At 46.1% G+C, this 23,540-nt stretch overlaps 1 protein-coding gene across 1 annotated transcript in view; it reads right to left on the bottom strand.

Annotated features, from left to right (window-relative positions):
* LOC137634960 (THO complex subunit 6 homolog) overlaps positions 1-23,540 on the bottom strand; it is a 47,390-nt gene that overhangs the window by 17,850 nt on the left and 6,000 nt on the right. Inside the window, exons 3-5 of the mRNA XM_068367525.1 lie at positions 16,695-16,778; positions 14,286-14,446; positions 194-359 (exon numbers count right to left, since the gene is read on the bottom strand). Of these exons, the coding sequence (XP_068223626.1) occupies positions 194-359; positions 14,286-14,446; positions 16,695-16,778 (411 nt within the window). The remainder of the gene's footprint in view (positions 1-193; positions 360-14,285; positions 14,447-16,694; positions 16,779-23,540) is intronic.

A 23,540-nucleotide genomic window follows, 5' to 3' on the forward strand; every position in this document is an offset into this window, starting at 1 on the left:
AGATCTGATAATTTTTTCCAATGTATGAGTTAAATGTAAAGAAACCAATACTCTATGCATACTACCTTGTGTTATAAGGAAGGAAAAATCACTAAATAATGTTAATTCGTGAGGGTAATTATTGAAATGCTTCTGTGAATAACTTGCTTGCAATAAAAAATCCTCAACAACAAACTTAAACAAGTTAACTTACCAACCAATCATTATCAACATCTACTGATGTAATAAACCTTCCAAATGTGGGCCTTGCAAGCTGTTCATTCGTATGTGGGAAAATTTTATGGCGAGGCTCACGCCCAGAGCGAGGATCCCAGATGAATACTCCTCCATCTTCTGCACTGCTTGCTACAAGTTTCCCACTGGAAATAATGAGAATTTAATAATATAAAACAATCATTAATTCACAATAACCTTTAAGTACAAAAATTACCACAATGCTGTATGCAATTTTCAAACAATTCTACTCTAAGAAGTGTAAAAGATTATGACTACACTAAAAATTTTATTTTCATTAGTAAAATAAATTTTTGAATATACTTACCCGATAATCATGTAGCTGTCAACTCTGTTGCCGACAGAAATCTACGGTCGGGATACGCCAGCGATCGCTATACAGGTGGGGGTGAACACAACAGCGCCATCTGTGGTCAGGTACTCCAGTACTTCTTGTCAACACCACCTCAATTTTTTCCTCGGTCCACTGGTTCTCTATGGGGAGGAAGGGTGGGTCAATTAAATCATGATTATCGGGTAAGTATATTCAAAAATTTATTTTACTAATGAAAATAACATTTTTCAATATTAATCTTACCCGATAATCATGTAGCTGATTCACACCCAGGGTGGTGGGTGGAGACCAGCATACATGTTAACAAAGAAGCTAAGTATCCCGTATTTTATTTTATTAGTTATTCAAAAATAACATAAAATAAATAAGTACCTGGTAAGGAAGACGACTTGAACCATTACTCTGCCTTTATTAAGTACGTCTTCCTTACTGAGCGTAGCGGTCCTCTTAGGATGCTGAACGACTCTTAGGTGCTGAAGTATAAAGGGCTGCAACCCATACTAAAGGACCTCATCACAACCTTTAACCTCGGCGCTTCTCAAGAAAGAATTGACCACCCGCCAAATCAACAAGGATGTGGAAGGCTTCTTAGCCGACCGTACAACCCATAAAAAGTATTCAAGAGAAAGGTTAAAAGGGTTATGGGATTATGGGAATGTAGTGGCTGAGCCCCCGCCTACTACTGCATTCGTTGCTACGAATGGTCCCAGGGTGTAGCAGTTCTCGTAAAGAGACTGGACATCTTTGAGATAGAATGATGCGAACACTGACTTGCTTCTCCAATAGGTTGCATCCATAACACTCTGCAGAGAACGGTTCTGTTTGAAGGCCACTGAAGTAGCCACAGCTCTCACTTCATGTGTCCTTACCTTCAGCAAAGCAAGGTCTTCTTCCTTCAGATGAGAATGTGCTTCCCTAATCAGGAGCCTGAATAGGTAAGAAACTGAGTTCTTAGACCTTGGAAGAGAAGGCTTCTTGATATCACACCATAAGGCTTCTGATTGTCCTCGTAAAGGTTATGACCTTTTTAGATAGTACCTAAGAGCTCTAACTGGCCAAAGTACTCTCTCCAGTTCGTCCCCCACCAAGTTGGACAGGCTTGGGATCTCGAACGACTTAGGCCAAGGACGTGAAGGAAGCTCGTTTAGCAAAAAACCGAGCTGCAAGGAACATGTAGCCGTTTCAGATGTGAAAACTATGTTCCTGCTGAAGGCGTGGATCTCACTTACTCTTTTAGCTGTTGTCAAGCACACGAGGAAAAGAGTTTTTAATGTGAGGTCCTTAAAAGAGGCTGATTGGAGAGGTTCAAATCTTGATGACATAAGGAACCTTAGGACCACGTCTAGATTCCAGCCTGGAGTGGACAACCGACGTTCCTTTGAGGTCTCAAAAGACCTAAGGAGGTCCTTTAGATCTTTGTTGGTGGAAAGATCCAAGCCTCTGTGGCGGAAAACCGCTGCCAACATACTTCTGTAACCCTTAATCGTAGGAGCTGAAAGGGATCTTACGTTCCTTAGATGTAACAGGAAGTCAGCAATCTGGGTTACAGTGGTACTGGTTGAGGAAACTGCATTGGCCTTGTACCAACTTCGGAAGACTTCCCCTTTAGACTGATAGACTCTGAGAGTGGATGTCCTCCTTGCTCTGGCAATCGCTCTGGCTGCCTCCTTCGAAAAGCCCCTAGCTCTTGAGAGTCTTTCGAAAGTCTGAAGGCAGTCAGACGAAGAGCGTGGAGGTTTGGGTGTACCTTCTTTACGTGAGGTAGACGTAGAAGGTCCACTCCTAGAGGAAGAGTCCTGGGAATGTCGACCAGCCATTGCAGTACCTCTATGAACCATTCTCTCGCGGGCCAGAGCGGAGCCAACCAACGTCAGCTGTGTCCCTTTGCGAGAGGCGAACTTCTGAAGTACCCTGTTGACAATCTTGAACGGCGGGAATGCATACAGGTTGAGATGGGACCAATCCAGCAGAAAAGCATCCACGTGAACTGCTGCTGGGTCTGGAATCGGAGAACAATACAACGGGAGCCTCTAGGTTATCGAGGTAGCGAACAGATCTATGGTTGGCTGACCCCACAGGGCCCAAAGTCTGCTGCAAACATTCTTGTGAAGGGTCCACTCTGTGGGGATGACCTGACCCTTCCGGCTAAGGCGATCTGCCATGACATTCATATCGCCCTGAATGAACCTCGTTACCAGCGTGAGCTTTCGATCTTTTAACCAGATGAGGAGGTCCCTTGCGATCTAGAACAACTTCCACGAATGAGTCCCTCCCTGCTTGGAGATGTAAGCTAAGGCTGTGGTGTTGTCAGAGTCCACCTCCACCACCTTGTTAAGCTGGAGGGACTTGAAGTTTATCAAGGCCAGATGAACCGCCAACAGCTCCTTGCAATAGATGTGAAGTGTCCTTAGCTCCTGATTCCATGTTCCCGAGCATTCCTGTCCGTCCAAAGTCGCACCCCAGCCCGTGTCTGATGCGTCAGAGAAGAGACGGCGGTCGGGTTTCTGAACAGCCAAAGGTAGACTTCCTTGAGAAGAAAGCTGTTCTTTCACCACGTGAGAGTAGACCTCCTCTCTTCGGAAACAGGAACTGAGACCGTCTCTAGCGTCATGTCCTTTATCCAGTGAGCCGCTAGATGATACTGAAGGGGGAGGAGGTGGCGTCTCCCTAACTCGATGAACAGGGCCAGCGATGAAAGTGTCCCTGTTAGACTCATCCACTACCTGACTGAGCATCGGTTCCTTCTCAGCATGCTCTGGATGCATTCTAGGGCTTAGTAGATCCTTGGGGCCGACGGAAAAGCCCGAAAAGCTCGACTCTGAAGATCCATACCCAGGTAGACAATGGTCTGGGATGGGACGAGCTGGGACTCCTCAAAATTGACCAGGAGGCCCAGTTCCTTGGTCAGATCCATAGTCCATCTGAGAATCTCCAGACAGCGACGACTTGTGGGAGCTCTTAAAAGCTAGTCGTCTGACGGAGCCGGACACAAGATCATGGTACTGCTGCACAGTCTGTGAACTGTCAACCATGGGGAAGCGAGGAAGTACAGCGACAACCCGAAGCTGTCTAGACTGTCTGGGTCGTACAGACAACTCCTTATCGGGTTGCTGAGGTTGCCGCACTGCGTCACAACAAGTCACTTCTGCTGGTTGTTGAACGTCTTCCCAGTGACACACTAACTCCGTAAACAAAAAAAAATCCTCTAACAAGGACTAAGCTTGGACTGCATGTCTTGCAACAAAGCTCAAGGTCTATGGGAGCAGGTGTGGTAACAGACGGGGTTAGCGACTGAAGTGGAACCATTACCCTCCCTGGAAGCATGTTATGCTTAAATAAAAGTCCATAGGAGGCTAAGCAGCTAAAGGCTCCTCTCCAAATGACAGAGTCCTCAAGGGAATATCAGAAGGAGGAAGAATAGCACTTTCTCATCTACAGGAACCATATCCGAGAAAAGCTAAGTTCTCTCAGTGAGGGTTTCACTGGTGCAAAAGCAGCAGACTAGAAGGCAACGTTATGAAACTGCTTGACAGTCTAGTGAGTTGGCAACAACCAAAGATGTGTGACTGAGGAGCATGCGGTAAGGTATGCAGAGCATGCTGTATGCAGAGCATGCTGTATGTAGAGCATGCTGTAAGGTAAGCAGAGCATGTTGCATGGCGTGCGGCTTATGCTGCATGGGATGAGGCTCATGCTGCATGGGATGAGGCTCATGCTGCATGGTATGAGGCTCATGCTGCATGGGATGAGGCTCATGCTGCAAGGGATGAGGCTCATGCCGCATGCGTTGAGGAGGATGCCGCATAGTATGAGGCTCCTGCCTCATGGGTTGAGGCGGTTGCCGCATAGCATGAGGCTCCTGCCTCATGGTTTGAGGAGGATGCCGCATAGCATGAGGCTCCTCATAGCATGAGACTCCTGCCTCATGGGTTGAGGAGGATGCCGCATAGCATGAGGCTCCTGCCTCATGGGTTGAGGAGGATGCCGCATAGCATGAGGCTCCTGCCTCATGGGTAGAGGAGGTTGCCGCATAGCATGAGGCTCCTGCCTCATGGGTTGAGGAGGATGCCGCATAGCATGAGGTCCCTGCCTCATGGGTTGAGGAGGATGCCGCATAGCATGAGGCTCCTCATAGCATGAGGCTCCTGCCTCATGGGTTGAGGAGGATGCCGCATAGCATGAGGCTCCTGCCTCATGGTTTGAGGAGGATGCCGCATAGCATGAGGCTCCGCATAGCATGAGGCTCCTCATAGCATGAGGCTCCTGCCTCATGGTTAGAGGAGGTTGCCGCATAGCATGAGGTTCCTGCCTCAAGAGTTGCGTCTGCCTCAAGGGTTGAGGAGGTAGCTGCGCAGAGAGAGGCTCTTGCCTCAAGAGTTGAGGTTCTTGCCTCAAGAGTTGAGGCTCTTGCCTCAAGAGTTGAGGCTCTTGCCTCAAGAGTTGAGGTTCTTACCTCAAGAGTTGAGGCTCTTGCCTCAAGAGTTGAGGCGGTTGCCGCATAGCCTGAGGCTGCTGCCTCAAGGATGGTGGAGGTTGCTTCAACGCATGAGGCTGCTGCCTCAAGGATGGAGGAGGTTGCCGCAACGCATGAGGCTCCTGCCTCAAGGGAAGAAGAGGTTGCTGCAAAGCATGAGGCTCCTGCCTCAAGGGTTGAGGAGGTTGCCGCATAGCAAGAGGCTCCTGCCTCAAGGAAAGTGGAGGTTGCTGCATAGCGCTGGTACCTGGCAACTCCCAATGCGGCAGCTCACGCATGGAGGCAGGAGGAGCCTCAACATCATACGTCTGGCAGGGTGGACTGCGCAGAGGTGGAGGAGCGCTCGCAGGAGGAGGTGTGCTAACCTTCTCTGCCTGAAACTCCTGCATCAACACCGCAAGCTGAGACTGCATTGTCTGCAGCATAGACCACTAGAGTCTAAGAAAGACAACAACAAACGGAGCTACTGTCCGTTGAGACTGAGGGTCTAAAACAGCTGGTGCGGCAACAGACGGAGTTACTGCCTGTTGCGGTACCACCTTGCCTCTCTGGGAGGTGTGCAGTTGTCGTACTGCAGCAAGTCCGAACTGACCCAGTGCTAATGGCTCCACCTAGAAGTTGGACTTGCGCGGAAGGGACCGACTTGCACTTAAAAGCTGCAAGATTTGGTCCATGGTTTCTGCGAGAAACCTCTTCCGCAGACGAGGAATAAATGGGCTCTCTCGTCTTTGTGTGGGTGGGGTGATCACGTCGGCTACGTGAGTTGGTTACACCCGAAACCACGGAGGGAAACGTCTGTTCGTCGATCAAGGCCTGATGAACCCATAAGTCCTTCGACGTTACTTCTCCCCTGGGCTTGGGAGCTTGTAAGAGGTCCCAGACTAGGCGAACAACTGGCACGAACAGACGAACCCTCGAACGCAACACTGTAACACTTTGCGCTTATCACTTTATCACTTTTGATTTTCTGTTTGCACTTATTTCACTGAACTCGAAACTTTAAGTGGTTTGTACCTGAAACACGCAATTCTATCCTTCATTAAAAATGTTATTTTTATTAGTAAAATAAATTTTTGAATATACTTACCCGATAATCATGTAGCTGTCAACTCCGTTGCCCGACAGAATTCTATGGAGGGATACGCCAGCTATCACAATACTAGAAGGGGGTGTACTTACCAGCGCCACCTGTGGCCAGGTACTCAAGTACTTCTTGTTGACACCTCCTCAATTATTCCTCGGTCCACTGGTTCTCTATGGGGAGGAAGGGAGGGTCGATTAAATCATGATTATCGGGTAAGTATATTCAAAAATTTATTTTACTAATAAAAATAACATTTTTCAATATTAAACTTACCCGATAATCATGTAGCTGATTCACACCCAGGGGGGTGGGTGAAAACCAGTGTACAAGATTAAAGGATAGCTAAGTATCCCATATTTCATATAACAGTTATCTCAAATAACAATGAAATAATAAGTACCTGGTAAGGAAGTCGAATTGAACCGTTACTCTGCTTCTTTTTTAAGTTCGTCTTCCTTACTGAGCGCAGCGTTCCTCTTGGAGGCTGAATCAACCCAAAGGTGCCAAAGTATATGGGGTTGCAACCCCTACTAAAGGACCTCTACAAAACCTCTAACCCAGGCGCTTCTCAAGAATGAATAGACCACCCGCCAAATCAAAAGGATGCGGAAGGCTTCTTAGCCTACCGTAACAACCATAAAAACAACAATAAAAGCATTCAAGAGAAAGGTTAAAAAAGGTTATGGGATTAAGGGAATGTAGTGGCTGAGCCCTCACCTACTACTGCACTCGCTGCTACGAATGGTCCCAGGGTGTAGCAGTTCTCGTAAAGAGACTGGACATCTTTAAGATAAAATGATGCAAACACTGACTTGCTCCTCCAATAGGTTGCATCCATTATGCTCTGCAGAGAACGGTTTTTATTAAAGGCCATCGAAGTAGCTACGGCTCTTACTTCGTGGGTCCTTACCTTCAGCAATGCAAGGTCTTCCTCCTTTAAGTGAGAGTGGGCTTCTCTAATCAGAAGCCTTATATAATATGAAACCCCATTCTTGGACATGGGCCTCGAAGGTTTCTTGATGGCACACCATAAGGCTTCTGACTGTCCTCGAAGAGGTTTAGACCTCTTAAGATAAAATTTGAGAGCTCTGACAGGGCAAAGAACTCTCTCTAGTTCGTTACCTACCATGTTGGAGAGGCTAGGTATTTCAAACGATCTAGGCCAAGGACGTGAAGGAAGTTCGTTCTTTGCTAGGAATCCGAGCTGAAAAGAACATGTTGCAGATTCGGTCGTGAAACCAATGTTCTTGCTGAAGGCATGAACCTCACTGACTCTCTTAGCTGTTGCAAGGCAGACGAGAAAAAGAGTCTTGAGGGTAAGGTCCTTGAAGGAAGCTGACTGGAGAGGTTCGAACCTAGGTGACATAAGGAACCTTAAGACTACGTCTAGATTCCAGCCTGGAGTGGATAGACGACGCTCTTTAGACGTCTCAAAAGACTTAAGAATGTCTTGAAGGTCCTTGTTGGAAGAAAGGTCCAAACCTCTGTGGCGGAGAACTGAAGCCAACATACTCCTATACCCTTTAATCGTAGGGGCTGAAAGGGATCTCTCATTCCTAAGATGTAGAAGGAAGTCAGCTATTTGGGTCACAGAGGTATTGGTAGAGGATATTGAATTGGCTCTACACCAGCTTCGGAAGACCTCCCACTTAGACTGGTAGACTCTACGAGTGGAAACCCTTCTCGCTCTGGCAATCGCACTGGCTGCCTCCTTCGAAAAGCCTCTAGCTCTAGCGAATCTTTCGACAGTCTGAAGGCAGTCAGCCGAAGAGCGTGGAGGTTTGGGTGCAACCTGTCTACGTGAGGTTGACGTAGAAGGTCCACTCTTAGAGGTAGAGTCCTGGGGATGTCGACTAGCCATTGAAGTACCTCTGTGAACCATTCTCTTGCAGGCCAAAGGGGAGCAACCAGCGTCAGCCGTGTCCCTTCGTGCGAGATGAATTTCTGCAGAACTTTGTTTATTATCTTGAACGGTGGGAATGCGTACAGGTCGAGATGGGACCAGTTCAGTAGAAAAGCATCCACATGAACTGCTGCAGGGTCTGGAACAGGGGAACAGTACAGCGGAAGTCTCTTGGTTATGGAGGTGGCAAACAGATCTATGGTAGGTTGACCCCACAAGGTCCAAAGTCTGTTGCACACACTCTTGTGGAGGGTCCATTCCGTGGGAATGACCTGATTCCTTCTGCTTAGGCGATCTGCTGAGACGTTCATATCGCCCTGAATGAACCTCGTGACCAGAGTGAGGTTTAGACCTCTTGACCAAATGAGGAGGTCCCTTGCGATCTCGTATAGGCTCCTCGAATGGGTCCCTCCTTGCTTGGAGATGTAAGCCAAGGCTGTGGTATTGTCTGAGTTCACCTCCACCACTTTGCCTAGCAGGAGGGACTTGAAGTTCAACAGGGCTAAATGAACTGCTAGTAGCTCCTTGCAGTTGATGTGGAGTAATCCCTGTTCTTCGTTCCACGTTCCCGAGCATTCCCGTCCGTTCAAGGTCGCACCCCAGCCCGAGTCCGATGCATCTGAGAAGAGATGAAGATTGGGGGTCTGAATAGCCAACGATAGACCCTCCCTGAGAAGGAGGTTGTGCTTCCACCACAGGAGAGTGGTCTTCATCTCTTGGGTGATTGGGATAGAGACTGCTTCTAGAGTCGAACCCTTGTCCCAATGAGCTGCAAGATGGAATTGAAGAGGGCGGAGGTGGAGTCTCCCTAGCTCGACGAACAGGGCCAGTGATGAAAGGGTCCCTGTGAGACTCATCCACTGTCTCACCGAGCAACTGCTCCTCTTCAGCATGCTCATGATGCACTCTAGGGCTTGGCTTATCCTGGGGGCCGATGGAAAAGCCCGAAAATCCTGACTCCGAATCTCCATTCCCAGGTACACAATGGATTGGGAGGGAATGAGTTGAGACTTTTCTATGTTGACTAATAGACCCAGTTCTCTGATTAAGTCTAAAGTCCAATTGAGATTCTCCAGACAGCGACGACTCGTGGAGGCTCTCAACAGCCAGTCGTCTAAGTAGAGGGAGGCTCTGATGTCCGATAAGTGTAGGAATTTTGCTATATTCCTCATCAGATGAGTAAAGACCATAGGAGCTGTGCTTAGGCCAAAACACAGGGCTTGGAATTGGTAGACAACCTTTCCAAAAACGAATCTCAGGAAAGGTTGGGAGTCTGGATGAATAGGAACGTGAAAGTAGGCATCTTTCAAGTCCAACGAGACCATCCAGTCCTCCTGCCTGACCGCTGCTAAGACCGACTTCGTCGTCTCCATCGTGAACGTCTGCTTGGTGACAAACGCGTTGAGCGCGCTGACGTCCAGCACCGGTCTCCAACCCCCTGTCTTCTTAGCCACAAGAAAGAGACGGTTGTAGAAGCCCGGGGATTGATGGTCCCGGACTATAACCACTGCCTTCTTCTGCACAAGTAGCGACACCTCCTGGTGCAATGCTAGCCTCTTGTCCTCTTCTTTGTAGTTGGGAGAGAGGTTGATGGGCGATGTGGTCAGAGGTGGTTTGAGGCAGAATGGAATCCTGTAACCGTTCCTCAGCCAACTGACAGACTGGGCGTCTGCACCTCTCTTCTCCCAGGCTCGCCAGAAGATCTTGAGTCTGGCTCCTACTGCTGTCTGGAGATGCGGAGAGTCAGTTTTTTCCTTTAGATGTCCTGGAGCCTTTCCTGGACTTGCTCCTGTAAGAGTCTGGACGGGAGCTTCCTCGGCTGGGGGCTCTACCACGAAAGGGCGGTATGAACCTCGTAGCAGGGGTATCAACCACTGGGGAGCGATAAGTCTTGGGGACTGAGGTAGCAACCTTAGACTTACGAGCCGATGAGGCTACAAGATCGTGTGTGTCCTTTTGTATCAGGGCAGCAGACAAGTCCTTAACCAGCTCTTCGGGGAAGAGGAACTTCGAGAGCGGAGCAAAAAGAAGTTGTGACCTTTGGCAAGGTGTAATGCTGGAGGAAAGGAAGGTACACAGCTGTTCCCTTTTCTTCAAAACCCCTGATACAAACAATGACGCAAGCTCACCAGATCCATCCCTAATGGCCTTATCCATGCAGGACATTAATAGCATGGCAGAATCCTTGTCCGCAGGAGAGGTCTTCTTGCTGAGGGCCCCCAGGCACCAGTCAAGAAAGTTGAACATCTCAAATGCTCTAAACAGTCCTTTCAGTAAGTGATCCAGGTCTGAGAAGGTCCAGCAAACCTTAGAACGCCTCATTGCAGTTCTCCGAGGCGAGTCTACCAGACTTGAGAAGTCAGCCTGGGCAGAGGCAGGTACTCCCAAGCCTGGTGCTTCTCCTGTGGCATACCAAACGCTCGCTTTCGAGGTGAGCTTAGTCGGCGGGAACATGAAAGAAGTTTTGCCAAGGTGTTGCTTAGTCTGCAGCCACTCCCCTAAGATCCTTAATGCTCTCTTAGAGGACCTTGCTAGGACTAGCTTAGTATAGGAGGACTTAGCTTGTTGTACGCCCAGCGAAAACTCAGATGGTGGAGAGCGGGGAATAGCAGAGACAAAGTGGTCTGGGTAAACCTCCCTAAGCAGAGCCAAGACCTTACGAAAGTCAATAGACTGTGGAGAAGGTTTGGATTCATCCACGTCTGACGAGGGATCCAGGTGTGCCTCCTCATCATCAGACGCCTCATCATCAGAGTGTAGCGAAGATATTGGACAAGAATGCTGAACAGCAGAGTCAGAACGAGTAGGAACAATATTAGTGGTTTCCTCTTCAAGTAACTGTTGAGGGAGAACCTGAGGCTCAGACTGCAAAGGCTGAATAACAGACAAAGCAGAAGGAAGGCGCATGGGTGGAGGAGGCTGACTCCTAGCATGAGAGGTTGAACCCAAGGGTTGCTCTTGCTGAGCGGTTGGTGGAAGCGGAGTAGCAAGTTCCTGTTCCTGTGGTGTGAGCGGAGCGTGATGAGGTTGAGGCTGCGCAGAACAAGGTAAATGTCTCGCAAGCTGAGGCTCCTGAGGCGCAAGGCCAAGGTGTAGTGGAGCTTGCCTTGTGGATGGTTGAGCTCGCTGCAGCGAGAGCTGAGGAGACTGACTCATGCACGGGAGAGGTTGTTGTACCTCAGCCGAGAGTAGCACCACTGGTGGAGCAGCAAGGGGAGGCGGAGGAAGAGAGGTATAATCCTCCTGATCCCATAGCAAAGGTTGCCTTAAAGAAGGCGGAGGCTGAACACCACTGGGAACAGCAAACTCAGACTGTGGCTCAACATCGTACGCCTGGCAGGTGGTACTGCGATCAGGCGGAGCAAGCGCAGGCGGAGCGAGCGTAGGCGGAGCGAACGCAGGCGGAGGGAGTGTAGGCGGAGGCGGAGGCGCAACACTCTCAGCCCGACACTCACGCATCAAGTCCGAAAGCTGTGCTTGCATGGACTGTAGTAGAGTCCACTTAGGGTCGGCAGAAACTACAGTAGGCTGAGGTAAAGCCTTAACAGTCGAGCTCTGTTGTGGCAGAACCTTACTCCTCTTGGGCGGAGTGCAGTCGACAGATGACTGCGGCGAGTCAGAGCTGAGCCAATGACTGCAACCTGGCTGAGCACTCGCGGACTGGACTCTGCGTTTAAGTGGTCTCGAGACCTGAGACCAACGTTTCTTCCCTGACAGATGATCAGCGGACGAGAAAAAGACGGGCTCAATCGTCTGCAGGTGAGAGTGACGGTCTTTGGAAGACACGCCCGCAACCACCGAGGATACTTCTGTGCGCCTAACAAGGCCTGCCGAACCCTTATGCCCTTCGACATTGCTTCTCCCCTGGGCTTGGGAGCTTGCAAGAGGTCCCGGACTGGGAGGACGACTGGCTCGCACAGAAGTATCCTCACGCACCACACTGGCACTGACACTAGCACTTGGCACTGCACTGACACTAGCACTCGTCACAGCACTGGCACTAATTCCACCCACTGCACTCTTGACCTTAAGTTCCTTAACTTCGGCCATCAGAGACTTATGGTCACTTACCACTGACTCTACTTTATCGCCTAAGGCCTGAATAGCACGCAAAACAACAGACATATCAGGCGGAGGGCAAACAGTAGGTTCGGGGGTAGCCACTACAGGGGTAGGAAAAGGTAGGGGATCATGAGGTGAGGAAAACAGTGAAGAGTGAGAAGAACTCCTCCTAACTCTACCTCTCTCTAACTTAGTTGAATATTTTAAAAGACGGACAAATTCCAGTTCCGAAAGTCCGGCGCATTCCTCACATCGATTTTCTAACTGACAGGGTCTGTCCCTACAGTCAGAACAAGCGGTGTGAGGATCTACCGAGGCCTTCGGAATACGCCTATTGCAAGACCTACATCGTCTATGGGAGGGGGCTTGCGAAATGTCAGACATCTTGAATCCAAAGAGTTAGCCAAAGGGGTTTCCAAAATCAAGCAAAAGATCGTTAACCGTATATCAGAACTATATAAAAGCTATCTAGCTAATATAAGAAGGTTTCCAGTAAAGCGACAGCCGAAATCTGAGAGAATACTTCACCAATTAGCCGTGAACAAACTCGAAGATCATAAGCATATCCCAGAACGTCTTGCCGGAAGCACGACAGAGGAATAATTGAGGAGGTGTCAACAAGAAGTACTTGAGTACCTGGCCACAGGTGGCGCTGGTAAGTACACCCCCTTCTAGTATTGTGATAGCTGGCGTATCCCTCCATAGAATTCTGTCGGGCAACGGAGTTGACAGCTACATGATTATCGGGTAAGTTTAATATTGAAAAGTTAGTAATTGCGAAAACAGTATTACAATGTAACAGAAAAACATAATGAAAGATAAATAATTCAGTGGCTGGAAAAGAGACTAAACACTAGATCAAATAAACTACGTTTAAAATCTCTCACCGCATAAAGCCTGGGAACAAGTAAAACTCTAGAAACGTTTACCTTCTTCCCCTAAAGAGACTAGGGAGAAGAGCAAAAACGATAACAACGTTACCCGCTTGAACGAAACGTTTATCCTCCTCTCTCTCCCTCCGTCTCTATCTCTCTCTCTCTCTCTCTCTCTCTTGACTTAGAACCTGAGAGATGAGCCCAATTATATATATCGTTAAAACATATTATTGTTAAAGGAAAAAAACTGAAAGATTTCCCAAATAAAAAGTTCCTTTATTAGAATTAAAACCATTTAAGCTAAGAAAGAATGAACAAAACGCTAGAATCGGTTTACTCTTACTGCAACGTGACACCGTGAATACTCTCTCTCTATCGTAACGATAGAGCGCATGTTGAACGTTCTGAACGTTAACAACTGCAGAGACAAAACAAAACGTTAGTTCAACTTTGAAAACAGTACGAGACTATCAAAGAAATTCTTTCAAAAACATTAAAATAGCATAATATGTTAACAGGTAAAAACGAAATGACGGGCTCAATGTTAATTAACTTCGGTTCCAAGAAAAGACCGCCTACTATTAGGAAAGGTCGAATATAAACAAATATAAAAATTAATTTTAATAAGTTTATAATAAAAGGAAGTTAATCGAAGAGGCCTATAAAAGGCGGAGAGATATAAAATAAATCTATAACTTTTGTTAAGCAAAATTAAGAAAGAGAGTCTATACTCTCTTCGACACCAACACTTCCGTCTAAGGGAAGGGTCGGCCATTAAAAGTGAAAGAGAGTTCATACTCTCTTCGTCACCAAAATTAAATCAAAAATTAAATCAAATTAATTCCAAAAACTTGCTAAGCTAATGATAAAGCTTCCTGAATAGCGAAGGCTAAACTCTAGAGCAAATACATCACCAAATCGTGAGCAATAACTCCAGAATCAACAGCGTATCCATGTAGGTCTAGCCGGAGGCACGACAGAGGAAAAATTGAGGTGGTGTTGACAAGAAGTACTGGAGTACCTGACCACAGATGGCGCTGTTGTGTTCACCCCCACCTGTATAGTGATCGCTGGCGTATCCCGACCGTAGATTTCTGTCGGCAACAGAGTTGACAGCTACATGATTATCGGGTAAGATTAATATTGAAAACTAGTCAATATAGCATCCCAGAATTTCTAACACTACCATAAACAACAGTTCATTTTTTGGAACAGTTGTGCATTGCGATTAAACCTTTGCTTAGCAGATTTAGCATATCAAAATACAGTACAGTACAGTACTGTATGTCAACTTAAGACAAAGTAAACAATCAAAGTACCTTTGACCTATTGCAACATCATGGACATAGTCATCATGCCCGTCAAGAGTCTGAAGCCTCTTCCCAGTCTCTAGGTCATAGACATGCGTTCTCCAGTCACCACAAGCTGCATAAATTACTCTGCGTTCATTATCATAAGCCAAGGAATTTACTTCAGGGGTCTGGAAAATAAAGAAAAAATCTGATAATCTTCTTTACAGAATTTCATATTACAATTGATAAAAATGTAGGAAATTACAGTTTTAAGTTATCTAATTCATCAAAGGTCAGTAAACTTATGAAATAAGGTATAAAGTCGGCTACACTGTAAAATAACCAATAATATACATATATCTGTAATCATAAATTTCATGTTTCACCGATACATAACTCGACTATTCCTAAAGCCAAAGCAGCCCGTTGGGCAGAAGAATCAAGAGCAGAAAATCTGCTAAGTGGTAGTTAAATTACAGACTAAATTCTTGCTCAAATAAGACCTTTGTCTCAGCTGTTAAATACCTGTACAGTACTCTCATTCCTTGACACATCTCAATAAGAGTTATGAAATAATGGAAAGGAATTAGAGGAAGGGTCTTAGTACATCATGAGGTTTTAAATACCTGCACAGTGTTTGAAGAAAAATTTTCATCTTTCATGTTTTAATAACTTTTGATTTGAATTTATGTCAAAAGCTTGCTTAAGTGGGAAGATACTCTCTCCAGAGCTCTTCAACGGTCAGTTTCACCCAACTGCAACCATCATCAGACCAATTTTAGCTTGCCAGCCAAGAGTTCTTCCCTACAACAAAACACAGCAAATTCTTGAGACAGTTCTGCCCTCAAGATACCAATATAACTATCTAAAGAAATTATCAAATTACTGATATTTTCATTACTACTGCTAATGATAGCTCTTAATGAGAACTTCAGTCTTGATCATAATCTCGATTTTTCAAGACTAAACTGTGGCAACTGTGGAACCAGTCCATGCTATTTACTCAATAGGAAAATTAACAAATTTCAATAGTAATTTGCTTTTGCCTAGTGATATCATCCCAAGTCCTTTAAAATACGGAATGTCTTAAGCAGAGATGGAATGGCCGTTGAAATTGTTAACGAAGTAGTTAACAACAGCATATGACAACCTTGGAGTGACCAGGGACATTGTGAGGAATGTAGTTAGCCATGTAGCTAACAGGTCAATTCAATGATTCTAGCAGGTCAAGAAGCTTCTCAATTGCTCAAGGGAGTAGGGGTCAACTTGATCATATAACCTGCACCTAGCCACTGATCGCATCCATTAGGACATTCCTCATGCCAGAAATGTATATGGCTGACAGTTCTATGACATGATACATCAAGCCGTACAGGGTGAATAAAACACTGCCCATGGAGATGATGTTGTTCATCAACAGCACCGAATGCCTCCTCAAACATTCTTAGAATTCTTGCAGGGTTAGGAAAGCTACTTGCAATTCCAGAACAATGTGCAGATGCTTTTCTTCTGTTAATCTTACACAAGACGATGACCTGGTTACTATGGTGCTGACCCCATTCTCTCTTTCGATGTGTCTGAGAGCAGCTGCATGTCCAAGAGGGGGACAGTCATGAGGGACTACCCTTATGAGGTTTTCTTTATCTAACCACCAGGACAGATCATACCACACTTCCTGTCCCACTGGAACAGGATGGTTGGGGGATTTACGAAAGCCGACAAGTGATTCTTCAAACATCAAAGAAGGGAACTCTGGTGGAGGCACTTGTGCAGAATGAGCTTCTCCAGAGAGGAAAAGTGGCCAAGAAGGCTCTGCAAGTGCCAAGCTCAGAGTACTGTCTTGGACAGAAATGGTTGTACTACATCTTAGCTTGCTGATACAATCATCTGGTGGAAAGACTCTCGCTACTGTCGTGTCTACCAGAATGGCCTGATGCTTAAATCTCTGCTTGAGTAAGAAATTCGACATCTCCCAATTTATCACAAACCCTAGACGCCGGTAAAAGCAGAAAACTCGATCTCGCTCCTATAGTAACTGCCCCATTGCAAGGAAAGTGAGGTGTCTTTGATGGGCGGGTGATCAGGGCTACTCACCCACCACCTGTTAACTAACTTGTTAATGATTTCAATGGCAACTCCAGCTCTGTTGAAGACATTTTCTACATGAAAGAATGAAAAGTTTGTACAGTACAGTATATAAGTAGAATGAAACAATTAGAAAGAAAGAAAGAAAAAAAGCATTTGAATCAAGGAGAACTAAACCACTTCTAAAAATTCCAATATGGGGAATAGAAAGTATAGGGTAAGGCTGTACAATTCTTTGTTTTTATTTATAGCACTGTACTGTATGTACCTCAATTCTACTAATAAAAATCCTGATAGGATACAATTAATGTAACTGTTAATAACTACTGTATTTCAAAACCTGTAACTCACCCCAAAGTTGGCCTGATCGCAATCCAGGGATATTGTCCAAGCAACACTAGACTGTTGCTGCCTCAAGTCATTCCATCTGCGACCCTGTAAAAAACAATATTCAATTTACGAGAGTAATGAAAAATTACAGATTTAAAAATAAATCATGCACTTGAGATAAGCAGCGTAAACTACAAAAAGTTATAGTTAACCCTTTTACCCCCAATGGATGTACTGGTACGTTTCACAAAACTCATCCCTTTACCCCCATAGACGTACTGGTACGTCCTTGCAAAAAACTGCTGTTTACATTTTTTTTTGCATATTTTTTATAACTTTTTGAGAAACTTTAGGCATTTTCCAAAAGAATGAGACCAACCTGACCTCTCTATGACGAAAATTAAGGCTGTTAGAGCAATTTAAAAAATGTTATTTTTATTAATAAAATGAATTTTTGAATATACTTACCCGGTGATTATATAAGCTGCAACTCTGTTGCTCGACAGAAAACTCTACGTTCAAAATACGCCAGCGATCGCTATGCAGGTAGGGGGTGTACATCAACAGCGCCATCTGTCGAGCAGGTACTCAGTACTCAATGTAAACACAGAACCAATTTTCTCCTCGGTCCACTGGGTCTCTATTGGGGAGGAAGGGAGGGTCCTTTAATATATAATCACCGGGTAAGTATATTCAAAAATTTATTTTATTAATAAAATTAACATTTTTCAATATTAAACTTAGCCGGTGATTATATAAGCTGATTCACACCCAGGGGGGTGGGTAGAGACCAGCATAACTTGTTTACATTATTATGAGCTAAGTATTTTGTATTTCATTTTAGCAGTTATTCAAAATAACAAACATAAAATAAATAAGTACCTGGTAAGGAAGTCGACTTGAACAATTACTCTGCCTTTTTAAGTACGTCTTCCTTACGGAGCCTCGCGATCCTCTTAGGATGCTGAGCGACCCCTAGGATCTGAAGTATCAAGGGTTGCAACCCATACAACAGGACCTCATCAAAACCTCTAATCTAGGCGCTTCTCAAGAAATGACTTTGACCACCCGCCAAATCAAGTAGGATGCGAAAAGCTTCTTAGCCTTCCGGACAACCCAAAAACAATAATAAAACATTTCAAGAGAAAGATTAAAAAGGTTATGGAATTAGGGAATTGTAGTGGTTGAGCCCTCACCCACTACTGCACTCGTTGCTACGAATGGTCCCAGAGTGTAGCAGTTCTCGTAAAGAGACTGGACATTCTTAAGATAAAAAGACGCGAACACTGACTTGCTTTTCCAATAGGTTGCGTCGATTATACTTTGCAGAGATCTATTTTGTTTAAAGGCCACGGAAGTTGCGATAGCTCTAACTTCGTGTGTCCTTACCTTCAGCAAAGCTTGGCCTTCCTCATTCAGATGGGAATGAGCTTCTCGTATTAACAGTCTGATAAAATAGGATAAAGCATTCTTTGACATAGGCAAAGATGGTTTCTTAACTGAACACCATAAAGCTTCAGACGGGCCTCGTAAAGGTTTAGTTCGTTTTAAATAGAACTTAAGAGCTCTTACAGGACATAAGACTCTTTCTAGTTCATTTCCAACCATACAATAAGTTTGGAATATCGAACGATATTGGCCAAGGCCGAGAAGGCAGCTCGTTTTTGGCTAGAAAACCAAGTTGTAGAACATGTAGCCGTTTCGGATGAGCATCCGATGTTCTTGCTGAAGGCATGAATCTCACTGACTCTTTTAGCTGTGGCTAAGCATACCAGGAAAAGAGTCTTTAAGGTGAGATCTTTCAGGGAGGCTGATTGTAGCGGTTCGAACCTGTCTGACATAAGGAATCTTAGTACCACGTCTAAATTCCAACCAGGTGTAACCAAACGACGCTCCTTCGTGGTCTCAAAAGACTTAAGGAGGTCCTGTAGATCTTTATTGTTGGAAAGATCTAAGCCTCTGTGACGGAAGACTGATGCCAACATGCTTCTGTAACCCTTGATAGTGGGAGCTGAAAGAGATCGTTCTTTCCTCAGATATAAGAGGAAGTCAGCTATTTGAGTTACAGAGGTACTGGTCGAGGATACGGATACTGACTTGCACCAGTTTCGGAAGATTTCCCACTTCGATTGGTAGACTCTAAGGGTGGATGTTCTCCTTGCTCTAGCAATCGCTCTGGCTGCCTCCTTCGAAAAGCCTCTAGCTCTCGAGAGTCTTTCGATAGACTGAAGGCAGTCAGACGAAGAGCGTGGAGGCCTTGGTGTACCTTCTTTACGCGTGGCTGACGTAGAAGGTCCACCCTTAGGGTAAGTGTTCTGGGAACGTCTACTAGCCATCGAAGTACCTCGGTGAACCATTCTCTCGCGGGCCAGAGGGAAGCAACTAGCGTCAACCTTGTCCCTTCGTGAGAGGCGAACTTCTGCAGTACCTTGTTGACAATCTTGAACGGAGGGAATGCATATAGATCTAGATGTGACCAATCTAGTAGAAAGGCATCTATATAAACTGCTGCTGGGTCCGGGATTGGTGAGCAAAATATTGGGAGCCTCTTGGTCATCGAGGTTGCGAAGAGATCTATGGTTGGCTGGCCCCAGGTGGCCCAAAGTCTCTTGCATACATCCTTGTGGAGGGTCCATTCTGTTGGAATTATTTGTCTCTTCCGACTGAGACAATCTGCCATGACATTCAAGTTGCCTTGGATGAACCTCGTTACTAGTGATATGTTTAGACCTTTTGACCAGGTGAGGAGGTCCCTTGCGATCTCGTACAATGTCAGAGAGTAGGTCCCTCCTTGCTTGGAGATGTACGCCAAAGCCGTGGTGTTGTCCGAGTTCACCTCCACCACTTTGCCTTGAAGGAGAGACCTGAAGCTTTTCCAGGTCAGACGTACTGCCAGTAGCTCCTTGCAGTTGAAATGCATTGTCCTTTGATTCGAGTTCCATAATCCCGAGCATTCCCGACCGTTTAATGTCGCACCCCAGCCTACGTCCGATGCGTCCGAGAAGAGAACGTGGTTGGGAGTCTGAACAGTCAGGGGAAGACCCTCTCTAAGGTTGATATAGTCCTTTCACCAAGTCAAACAAGACTATATCTTTCCGGAAACCGGGATTGAGACCGCTTCTAGCGTCTTGTCCTTTTTCCAGTGAAAAGCTAGATGGTATAGAAGAGGACGGAGGTGTAGTCTTCCTAGTGACACAAATTGATCCACGGATGACAGTGTCCCTACCAGACTCATCCACAGCCTGACTGGGCAGCGTTCCTTCTTCAGCATCTTCTGGATGGATAGCAGGGCTGGGGGCTGATCGTCTTGTTCAGCAACGTCCTCATCAGAGGGTTCCTCATCCGAAACTGATGAGGAAACGGCAACGGAGTGGGCAACGTCTGACTCGCTGAATCCGGTCGCACTGGTGGATGCGTGACGGAGCCGGACGCAATATCATGGAACTGCTGCACAGTCTGTGAACTGTCAACAACCATGGGTGCGCGAGGAAGTACAGCGTCAACCCGAAACTGTCTAGACTGTCTGGGTCGTGCAGTCAACACCCTACCGGGTTGCTGAGGTTGACGCACTGCGTCACAACAAGTCACCTCTGCTGGTTGTTGAACGTCCTGAACGTCAACAACCACCTCCGAGCGTTGCTTAACGTCAACGTGCGACTGGCAACCCACACTGGGTCGCATCGGTGGAGGAACCACCTCAACTGGCAGACGCGAGTAGGATACCTCAGCGTCAACAGGGCGCACAACCGACCGGTGGGAAGGTTGTTGGCCAGAAGGAGGAACCACCTCAACTGGCAGACGCGAGTAGGTTACCTCAGCGTCAACAGGGCGCACAACCAACCGGTTGGAAGGTTGTTGGCCAGAAGGAGGAACCACCTCAACTGGCAGACGCGAGTAGGTTACCTCAGCGTCAACAGGGCGCACAACCGACCGGTTGGAAGGTTGTTGGCCAGAAGGTTCTTCTCCGCATTTAAGTCCTCTATCAAGGACGCATGCTTGGACTGCATGTCCTGCAGCAAAGCCCATTTAGGGTCTACGGGAGCAGGTGTGGCAACAGACGGGGTTGGCGACTGAGGCGGAACCATTTACCATCCCTGAAAGCCTTGTTATGTGTGACATAATAGTACAGTACAGCAAAACTTCAAAGGCTCGACAAAAGTTGAGAAGTTGACCTGTAAACAACTTGGAGCGTCTCCTGGCTAGGCGCCAGGGCGAGTCTACCAGAATTGAGAAGTCTATCTGGGCAGAGGCATGAACTCCCAAGCCGAGAACTTCTCTCGTGTCCTATCAGACTCTCGCTCTATAAGCCAGTTTAAAAGAAGGGAAATCAAAGGCTGTATCCCTAAGACTCCTCCTGGTGCAAAAACCAGTCGCCTAGCCAACGTAACGCTCTCTAGGAGAGCGAGAGAGCACTAGCTTAAAAACAACGGCTTCGAAGTAGCTAGGCCTAGTGTAAGTTCTGACGTTAGGCGAACGAGGAGCAGCAGTTACAAGATCTGGACGAAGATCCTTAAAAAATCATCATGATTTAATTAAAGTCCATAGGAGGCTAAGCAGCTTAAGGCTCCTCTCCAAATGACAGAGTCCTCAAGGGAATATCAGTAGGAGGGAGAACAGCAACTTCCTCATCTACAGGAACCTTGTCCGATAAAAGCTAGGTTACCTCAGTGAGTCTCTCACTGGTGCATTAGTAGCAGACCAGAAGGCAACGTCATGTAACTGCTTGACAGTCTGTGAACTGTCAACAACTGAACTGTCAACCACAACAGGTGCGTGAGGACATACAGTGTCCACTCGAGACTGCTTTGACTGTCTAGACTGAGCAGTCAAAACTACTCTAGAATGCGGAGGTTGACGCACCGCGTCAAAACAAAACAACTTAGACTGTTGTTGTACCTTGTGAACGTCAACGGAAGGTTCCGTGCGTTACTGAACGTCAACATGCGGCTGGCAGGGTACACTGGAACGCATGGGTGGCGGGACTCTCTCAGCTGGAGTGCGGCAGAAGGTCGCCTCAGCGTCCACAGGACGCACAACCGTGGTTGGTTGTAGGCTAGAGGTTGGTGCAGTGTCAACCTTCTCCACACGAAAGTCCCGCATCAATGACGTTAACTGAGACTGCATGGTCTGCAGCAAAGACCACTAGGGTCTACAGGAGCAGGTGCGGCAACAGACGGTGTGACTGCCTGATGCGGTACCGCTTTGCCTCTCTTAGGAGGTGAGCAGTCGTCGGAAGACTGCAGCGAGTCCGAACTGACCCAGTGGCTACAACTGGGCCGTTGGACTTGCGCGGAAGGGACCGACTTGCGCTTAATAAGCCGCGAGACCTTGGTCCATGGTTTCTTACGAGAAACCTCTTCCGCAGACGAGAAATAAATGGGCTCTCTCGTCTTTGTGTGGGTGGGGCGATCTTGGGTAGATACGCCCGAAACCACGGAGGGAAAAACGTCTGTTCGTTGATCAAGGCCTCTCGAACCCATAAGTCGTTCGACATTACTTCTCCCCTGGGCTTGGGAGCTTGCAAGAGGTCCCGGACTAGGTGAACGACAGGCACAAACAGACGAACCCTCGGACGCAACACTGTAACACTTTGCGCATATCACTTTATCGATTTTCTGTTTTGCACTTATTTCACTGAAATCGAAACTTTTACTGATTTCTACCTGAAACACACAATTCTACCCTTCATTAAAAGGTAGTAATTGCGAAATCAGTCGTATAATGCAAGCTCATTAATACCAGCAAAAAACAGAAAACATATTTTAAGATAAAAAATTCAGTGGCTGGGAAAGAGACTAAACACTAGTTCATATAACTACGTTTTCAATCTCTCACCGCACATAGCCTGGGGACGAGAATAAAAAACTAAAAACGTTTTATCCTTCCTCCCCGTACAGCGACTAGGGACGAGAGCAACTCGAGAACAACGTTACCCGCTTGAACGGAACGTTTTCTCTCCTCTCTCTCCCTCCGTCTCTATCTCTCTCTCTCTTTCTCTCTTGATTTCGCACCTAAGAGAAGAGCCCAATTATATATCGTCAAAAAAACATGTTATTTGACTAAAGGAAAAAACTGAAAGGTTTTCCAAATAAAAAGTTCCTTTAATTTAGAATTTAAAACATTTAAGCTAAGAAAGAATGAACAAAACGTCAGAATCGATTTACTCTTACTGCAAAGTGAAACCGTGATACACTCTCTCTCTATCGTAACGATAGAGCGCATGTTGAACGTCCTGAACGTCAACAACTGCGTAGTCTAAAAAACTAAACGTTAGTTCATCTTTGAAAACAGTACGAAGACTATTAAAGAAATTCTTTCATAAAACATTAAATTTAAAAAGTTTTAAATTCTTTAAAGGCTAAATACGATATAACGGGCTCAACGTTGATTAACTTCGGTTCCAAGTAAGGACCGCCTACTATCAGGAAAGGTCGCATATAAACAAAACATAAAAATTTATTTTTATATGTTTATAATAAATGGAAAGTTAATCGAAGAGGCCTAATAAAGGCGGAGAGATATAAAATATATAGATCTATAACGTGTTAAGCAAAATTACTAAAAACCTAAACACACTTCCGTCTAAGGGAAGGGTCGGCCATTTAAAAGTGAAAGAGAGTCCATACTCTCTTTGTCACCATAATTAAATCTATCCAAAACGAGTTCAAGTTTTGAGATGAAGATAAAACACCTGCATAGCGAAAGCTCAAAACTAGAATAGTGTACTTCACCAAATAGTTGTGAAAACAAATCCAGTTAGTAACAGCGAATTAGTAGGTCTTGCCGGTAGCCCGACAGAGAGAAAATTGGTTCTGTGTTTACATTGAGTACTGAGTACCTGCTCGACAGATGGCGCTGTTGATGTAC

This window comes from Palaemon carinicauda, chromosome 45, assembly GCF_036898095.1.
Source record: "Palaemon carinicauda isolate YSFRI2023 chromosome 45, ASM3689809v2, whole genome shotgun sequence".
Classification (NCBI taxonomy): domain Eukaryota; kingdom Metazoa; phylum Arthropoda; class Malacostraca; order Decapoda; family Palaemonidae; genus Palaemon; species Palaemon carinicauda.